At 42.7% G+C, this 8,404-nt stretch overlaps 1 protein-coding gene across 1 annotated transcript; it reads left to right on the top strand.

Moving 5' to 3' along the window:
- The first annotated feature begins 6,976 nt into the window (after positions 1-6,976).
- On the top strand, positions 6,977-7,534 carry Ifnb1 (interferon beta 1). The gene has a single exon (XM_005352755.1). The coding sequence runs from the start codon at positions 6,977-6,979 to the stop codon at positions 7,532-7,534; it is 558 nt and encodes a 185-aa protein (XP_005352812.1).
- Positions 7,535-8,404: the final 870 nt, after the last annotated feature.

Raw genomic sequence — 8,404 nt, 5'->3', positions numbered from 1 at the left:
TGGGTGGTCAGAGTCCACTGGGGTGGGTGGTCAGAGTCCACTGGGGATGGGTGGTCAGAGTCCACTGAGGATGGGTGGTCAGAGTCCACTGGGGTGGGAGGACAGAGTCCTTTATGGTTCCCCCTTGAGCTCCTACCATGCTTCTCTTGTTAATGGACTTCAAGCTATAAACCGAATAAATCCTGCCCTTTCCCAAAGCAGCTTTTAGGAAGGTGTTTACCACACCAAAGGAGAAGCAAACGAGGACATTGCTTCCAGCCTCACAAAGTACACTGCAAATGTTCCACACACTCAGTATCCAGAAAGACTTGAGAAGCACCGAGTTCATCCTTTAGGTCTCAGTGGAACTCCTGTCTCCACCCCATCTTGGGAGATTTTGAATTGTGATTGGAGGCACACAATGTAATCCATTTCATTTTTGGCTGTTTGTCAGATTTCACTCTCCTAATCCTTGGTAAATATCTCCTCTTCTATTTCTGAGTTCCCTTTTTTCTTCGTAGACACTCAACACATAGGTTGTCCATCTTTTTTATCTTTTCAAACTAATACCAATAGTTGGGTTGGTTTTTTTTTTCCCCTCTTATTTTTTGGAGTTTCAAAATATGTATTACGCTCCAATCTTTGCCATCTTTTTTTAGAACTATGGGGCTAACTGATTCTTCTCTTACTCGCTTAGTGTTTAATATCAGGCTTATCTTTTGAGGTGCCCCCCTTTTCTTGTCAGGTTTGCTACCACATTTCATGAGTTTGGTATGTTGTTTCTGTCTGTGCCTCAAAGTAGTCTAGTTATTTTACTTTCCTTGTTTATTTCTTTGTTGACGCATGGACTGTACAGGAGACTGCCCTCTGTCTTCCACATATGTCCCTGGGTCCCTCCTGCTAGTACCTTCTAATTTTATGCCATTAGAAGCGTGATGCTTGATATTGCAACTGCAGTCTGCCTAAGACCATTACAACTCACTTTGTGGCCAAAAGCATATTCTTCCCAGAAGATATTCTACGTTCTTGGTTTATTCTTCTGTTGTGGGATAAAATATTCCGAAGATGAATGATAACTCATTTCATCCTAAAAGGTAGCTCACATTCAACATGCTTTATTATTTATCTACATTCTTTTATGTATAATTTCATTTTAAACTTCTATTATCATAACCATGGTAGCTATATTAATCTTCTTCCTCGCTATTGTTTCCCTTAGCATGGCGTCCTCAGTGCTGGGGACCTCTCTGCCGCTGTCAGCATCCGTGCCCCCTTCCTTTCAGCTCTGCTGCTCTCTCCGGTGCATTGTCCGTGCTCCGATGTCTGGTGCATAGATATTTACAACGACCGCACACTTCTGATGCGTTTGTCCCTTTAGCATTGTATAGCAATCTTCCATGTTTCTCAGGAGAGATTTGTATTTAAAACCCAGCTGTTTTCCAATGTCATATGGCTACCTGGGTTCTCCTTTGGTTGCTGTGTGAAGAGAAACCTTTTCCCGTTGCTCTCAGGGAATGTGTTTTTTTAGACACATGTTTCAAAAACCTTTTCAGCCATGCTGTTTTGTTTTGTTCTCTTTATTGGAGAATTTAGTTCATTTCCTTTCAAAGTGAATGTTGGTAGATAACAGCTTTTCCTTTGTTCTTTTCTTTCTCTTATCAATATTCTCCAGTGATTTACTTTAATGCTGCATTCCATTTCTTTGTCTTTATATCTTAGGTAGGTAATACAGATTCTTCTCTGTAGTAATCATGAGAATTACATAAAACACCTTTGCTATTATTTCTTAGTTTCCTTTTAAAATGTGTGTGTATGTATGTATGTATGCACGTATGCATGATTTGGGGGCATGCCTACATCACAGCCTACACGTGGAGGTTAGAGGAGAGCTTGCAGGAGTCAATTCTCTCATCCCATCACATAGGGCCTGGGGATCAAACGTAACTCGTCAGACTTCATGGCAGGCACCTTCACCCACGGAGTCAGCTCACTACTCTGGTTATTTATTTATTTAGACATTCATGCTACATCACCGGGGGTAACCTTGAACTTTAAGTTCAAGCAGTCCTTCTGCATCCTACTTCCCAAATGCTGAGATTGGAAGCATGTACTACCACGGCCAGTATAAAACGTAATTACAGCAATCTGTTTTAACCTTGGAATAGCTTAATTCAGCCCTATGTAAAAACTTGGCACATTTAGTTCTGCATTGCATTTTATTTAAAATGTTATTTAATTTACTTTTAAAGAGTTTTATTTTTAATCTATGTGTATGAGCATTTTACCTGTATGTGTGCCTGTGACCCATGTACACACAGTACCTGTGGAGGCCTAAAGAAGGTGTCAGTTGCCCTGGAACAGGAGTTGGAGACAGTTGGGAGTTGCCATTTCAGTGCTGAGAACTGAACCTGGGGGCTCTGAAGGAGCAGCCAGTGCTCTTAACTGCTGAGCCGTCTCTCCAGCCCAGTGATGCTATTTTTATGTATGTTTTCATTACCAGGGCTTGTAGTTTAGTTTCATTTTGAGCTCTTTCATTTTACTCTCTATGCAGTAGCTTAGAGAATCCTATGTCTGACTACATACTGTTTCTTAGAGAGCTTTATTCTCTCTAGCCATGCTGTGGCCAAACTAGTACAGCTACTCAGTTTTGGACATCAAACCTCTACTATCTGCTAAATCAGAGAAAAAAATACCAGCGGCCGGTTAATTTTTACGAAGCAAACTGCTTGGTTGTCCATAGTATACTGCATAGTGAGTGCCCTCAAAGGGGGACTAAAATGCCACATCTACCGCTGCCTCTCCTGTGATGCCAGCTGACTGTGAGTTCTCCAAGTGCCACCTAGTGAGGAAGGTCATGTAGCAAGGGAAAGGCAACTCTCTAGGAGGTTACAAGTCCCTTCCTTTCTAAATGAAACAGCGCAACTACCTTGAAAGCCTTCGGAAATCCTTGCTTTGGTCTTTGTGTCATGTATATTCCAGGCCAATGGAAAAAAAAAATGCTTGGGGGTGTGGGGAGAAGAAGCAAGAGAAAAGGAGGAAGAAGAGAAGAGAATGAGAAAGAGAAAGGGAAAAGGAAAGAGCTTCCCTTGAGCTTGAGGCTTAGGGAATCCCTCCCTTGTGTCGCTAGATGTGCAGCAGCAGAAGCAGGCTTTGGTTTAGAGAAAGAAAATCACTGTTTTAGAAGCTCATTCAGAGATCAGTTCTTCTACTATCATGAAGCAGCTGCAGTTCTGCTAAGAGCTGGCATGCAAAAGGCTGAAAGAGAATGCAACCTATGTGGGGGGCAGACTAAACTCAAAAGTTAAGGCACATTGATTCCATTTTGCTCTAGGTGAGTCTCTTTAAGAATACATATTCAGCAGTGAGAAGCTAGGAAACCGCACGATGAACAAAAACAGGAAGAGCCCACCCATTTCTAAGGACTGTTCCAAGGACTATTGGTGTGCCTCCTCTTGTTTGTTTTCCTCCCTGTATTCTTGTATGGCTGCACTGGAGGTGCTTTTTACACCTTCTTTTTCCGTATAATTGGGGTGTTTAGTGCTTTACTGATGTATGCACAATAGATGGTGAAAATCATTTTGCACACAGTGTGTAATAATCAAAGCAAGGGGGTGAGAATTCCTTCTGTGTCAGCATTCTATTAGTGCAATACACACCTGAGAGAATCAACTTGCAGAGAGGGAAGTTTCATTGCTGCTGCTCAGTCCCATTATTGATCCTTCTGCTGCTTTGAGGTTGTGATGCAGCCCACCAAAGCCTGGGGGGGGGGGCTTTGGCACACCTCACCTTATGGCCAGAATGTAAACTGAGGCACAAACAGACAAACCCCCTTCCCACGATGGTCCAATGACATCTTACTGGGCCTTGTTTCCTAAAGACTCTACCAATGGGCCCTCCATGGAGACTGACTATTTGGTAGAACAATTAACATCAAAACCATCATACCACTTCTTGGACGTGGATAATGCCTTCGTGTTGGGACTCTCCTCTAGATATTTACAAATTATGGAGTGAATCGTTCTTTGCTGCAACTATAGGGTACTAGACTCTTGTATACCGCCATTATGCAAAGAAACACATGTGCTCATGACAGAGAATGTTTAAAGGGGGATATGAAGAAATCAAAATCTAATGACATTTAAACTACCCCAAATAAAGTGCATTAAATTATGAAGCTGCCAATGACCCTGTCTTGAGATACCTTCTTATAATGGAGAAAGCCCCATTTCGAATAGGTCTATGGGTACAAAGTGAAGAGGGAAAGATGTCTCCTTTAATTCTCTCTGTGTCATCCCTTCATGACTTCTATTGATATTTGATTGGATGTATTTGCCAGGAGCTGATGCAGAGGTCATGGAAGAGTTCTGCTTGCTGGCTTGCTGCCCATGGCTTGCTCAGTCTGCTTTCTTATAGAACCTTAGGTCTCCATTGTGGTACCACCCACAATGGGTTGAGTCCTTCCCACGTCAACCATTAATTAAGAAAATGTCCGGCAGCTGGATACTTATGGAGGAATTTTCTCAGTTGAGGTTCCCTTCTCTCAGATAATTCCAGCTTGTGTCAAGCTGACATAAAACTAGCCAGCATAGCTCATCTCAGACTTGCTGTGCAGCCCAGACTGGCCTTGGTCTTCAAGTCTCCTGTCTTGACCTCTCAAGTGCTGAGACTCCAGGCCTGTGCCTTCATGGCCAACTTGTTTTGGCTTTATGACTTAATAGTTTGTATTAAGTGGTTGAAAACCTCAAGAGCAAGAATCCCAGATAGCAAAGTAGAAGTTATATCCACTTTTCTGATCTACCCTTCAAAAATCACTATTAGCTCTTAAACAAACAAACAAAAAAATCTGCCCAGACCCCAAAGGAAACACAGACCCCATACCTTTCCATGGGAAAACCTAAAGTCATATGAAATAGCAACCCCTGTTCCACCTGGTTTTGAAAAACAAAATCCGTAGACTTAAAATGTTTGGGAAAAAAAATTTATGACATTTGAGCTGACGGCTTCACTGTGGAAAACACAGTTGCTGCACATGGCTACCTTGGCAAGTGAGACAGCTCAGTAGATAAAGGTACTCAGCACTAAACCCAGAGTCTTGGGTTTGATTCCAGGAACCTACATGACAAAGGAGAGAACCACCTTTAACCAGTTGTCCTGACTTCCTATCTGCCTACTCTGGTGCCCACACAACCCAACATACCCACCCCCACTACATAAATGTGCATTTCAAAATTAATAAATAAAAATGACTGCCCTGTTTCTTGTTTAATTTGTATGTTTTTAAACCCAGTAACATTGAACAGATACCGTCTTTATTTTTTTAACTTTTTTTATTGAGAAAAGGAGAGAAAAAAAAAAACAAGTTTCCACCTCCTCCCAGCCTCCCATTTCCCTCCCCCTTCTCCCCCTCCCCCCACTCCTCTCCCCCTCCCTCTCCAGTCCAAAGAGCAGTCAGGGTTCCCTGCCCTGTGTTAAGTCCTAGGTCCTCCCCCCTCCGATACCGTCTTTATTAACCCAAGTTTCTTTTCCTGGTATCTGGCTTCCTATAAATTTTTCTGTTCGGGACCTTTTGGAGAGAGAAGAAAATGGAGCCTTTCATTGTGCGCCGTCAGTGTGGTTCTGGCCCTGCTCTTCCTCTAACTTTCTGGGTGGCTTTGATACACTGAAATTGTCTAATTTGATGCCAGTCACATTATCAGTATTTTCCGCTGTGCCTTAAGGTTCACATATTGATGTACTACACCACCCTTGTTCCATCGTCATTTTTCATATTCCTTGATTTTTTTTTCCTGGAGTTTGATCATTTGACCTTCTCATCCACTTGGTGTGTTTTATGTGTCTTATGATATTGAACAAACCTCACATTCCCCCTAGTCAATGTAATAGTGTTTATGTATTGTTGGGTTGTAGCTGCTGACAGTTTTCAAAACATTCAAGGTTTTCCTCCAATGGAGATTTCTCCCAAAGAGCTCACCTTGGTGACTCTATCTAATTCAACCAAACCCATTTTTAAATTGAATTTCTGCTTACCTCCTTCAGTTCTTGAGCTTCTAACTCTGGTTTATGCTCTTCTAAATAATTCCTAAATACACCGCGCTCTTGGATGAGAGCACTGAGCTGTGGTCTGTGCTGTGTGCCTGTGGTTCTGGAATCCTTTCCTTCTTCTAGAAACACTGCGCTACTATAACTCTGTATCGGTTCTATATCAGTAATCTCTCCTGTGGCAGCTCATCCTCCCCGGCTCTAGAAAAGGCTGGGTGGTTTTCCTCACTTCGCAGAGCTCCCTCTACTGTTGATTTGGGGAAGTGCCGGGCAATGCGGCCACTTCTCTCAGTTGCCCACCCGACAGATTTTCTTTCCCTGGTCTCGTTTGTTTCTACACTTCTCAGATTCGATCCTGCTTTGAGCAGTTTTCGTATGGCATGGAGCCCTCTCCCAAGGGAGCTTTGGCTTGTTGATAGGTCGTTTCTCCTTTAGTACACTATTGCAAGCCCCCTTGGCACTCACAGAGGCCCTCTCCCACCGGCCCACTATTTCAATGGGCAGAAGCCAAGCTATCCTGAAGAAACTGCTACTCTGCCTGGCTTTCCATTGACACCTTGGTTGTTTGAGTTCTTTTGTCTTCAGGGTTACCTGCTTTTTTTTTTTTTGTTTTTTTGTTTTCTCCTGGGTGTTTCTCTTCCTTTGTTTCAGCAATTATTGAAACTTAAAACGTTTTAGAAAACCTTACAGTTTGTATATATTTTAACCTAATATATATAGTGTATAAAATAGGCATGGATGTAAGTAAAATGAATATTAGAAGCTGTTACAAAAAGAAAAAAATGACAAAGGAAAACTGAAAGGGAGAACTGAAAATGGGAAATTCCTCTGAACCAGAAAGGACCATCCCTTATAAAAAGCTTTCTCAGGCCATGGAAGAAGAGCATTCTCGCTTGCAGCCTTGGGCAGTCTTTGCCTCATCTTGCAGGTAGCAGCCAGCATCAGCCCAGCTTCCATCATGACCAACAGGTGGATCCTCCAAGCTGCGTTCCTGCTCGGGTTTCTCTCCATAGCCCTGTCCATCAACTACGAGATCCTTGAGCGCAGACAAAGCAGCACCAATTCAGAATGTCTGGAGCTTCTGGAACAGCTGGATGGACAGCTCTGCCTTGGCCACAGAATAAACTTCAAGATCCCTATGGAGGTGAAGCGCCTAGGACAGATGGAGAGGAAAGACGCCGTCATCTTCATCCGAGAGATGCTCCAGAATATCTTCAATGTCTTCAAAAACGATTCCTCCAGCACTGGGTGGAATAAGAAAATCGTTGAAAGCTTCTTGGGTAAACTCAATGATCAGATACACTTTCTGAACGAAGTCCTAGAGGAAGTTCCACAGAATGAAAGATGGACACCGAGCAACTTCCCAACCATTCTACGTTTGAAGAGCTATTACGGGAGGCTACAAAGCTTCCTTGAAGTCAAGGGGTACAGCAGCTGCGCCTGGATGGTGGTCCGAGCAGAAATCCTCAAGAACTTTTCCATCATCAGAAGACTTACTAATACATTCCAGAACTGAAGCCCTGTGAGCTGACATCTCTGAGACTGGACGATGGTTGCAGGCGACCTTTAGGCGTCAGAGTCTTGCTCTTGTGACTGGTCATGAATGGACTGCCTTTGAAAGGTCAAAGGAAGACTTGAAATTTTTATTAATTTATAAATTAAATTATTTTCTACTCTTTATTTAAAATTTTAACCTAAGAAAATAAAAATATTTACGATATAAAAGTCAACCTTGCCATATAATTTCTACTGATTTCTGTAGCCACCTGTGTTAATAACTGTTGGGCCTGCTTTACAAGGTGTTCTCTGTATAGCGCTCCTAAAAAGCAGTGGAGTTTCTGGCTCCTGACTTTGAGGAATTTAAAAATCAATGGAATGCACGTGCATCACACAAGGTAAGAGATAGTGGGGGAGCTAAAGCTTCTAAGGAAATGATTGTGGGATTGAAAAGGAAAGTGACAAGCAGGTGGTTCTGGAGTCCGAACCCGGTGCCTGGTGTTTCTACTCTATTCTTGGGGCTCTATGTTTATAAAGTTAGAACCTGGCTGGGCCTTGGGTAGCCAGAGGAACACATCAGCTGTTGTATTTGCCCAAAAAACCTTTGCTGTCAGAGGAAAGATTTTTCTCTAGTAGATTTATAAAATGTGAATGTGTCCATGCCTATAACTGAGAAGCCCTGAGTAACTCCTGTCATTTATTAAATGTCTTTACCTTTCTCCTAATGGATTCTCAGGGAAGAGGGGGTATCTGTCTATTCCCAGGGAAAGGTTTTCTGACCCCCAAAACCTGAGTAGTCTTGTCCTCCATTTACCTTTCAGAGTCTGCTCCTGGCCCCTCATTTGTCCTTCTGGCTTCCCTCTGCTCTGCAACTCTAGAGAGGCACAGT

This window comes from Microtus ochrogaster, chromosome 10, assembly GCF_000317375.1.
Source record: "Microtus ochrogaster isolate Prairie Vole_2 chromosome 10, MicOch1.0, whole genome shotgun sequence".
In the NCBI taxonomy this organism is placed as follows: Eukaryota; Metazoa; Chordata; class Mammalia; order Rodentia; family Cricetidae; genus Microtus; species Microtus ochrogaster.
This window is presented reverse-complemented; position numbering and strand designations above follow the sequence as displayed.

Coding starts and splice junctions, on each gene's coding strand:
- Ifnb1 (XM_005352755.1), top strand. CDS start 6,977: ATGACCAACAGGTGGATCCTCCAAGCTGCGTTCCTGCTCGGGTTTCTC.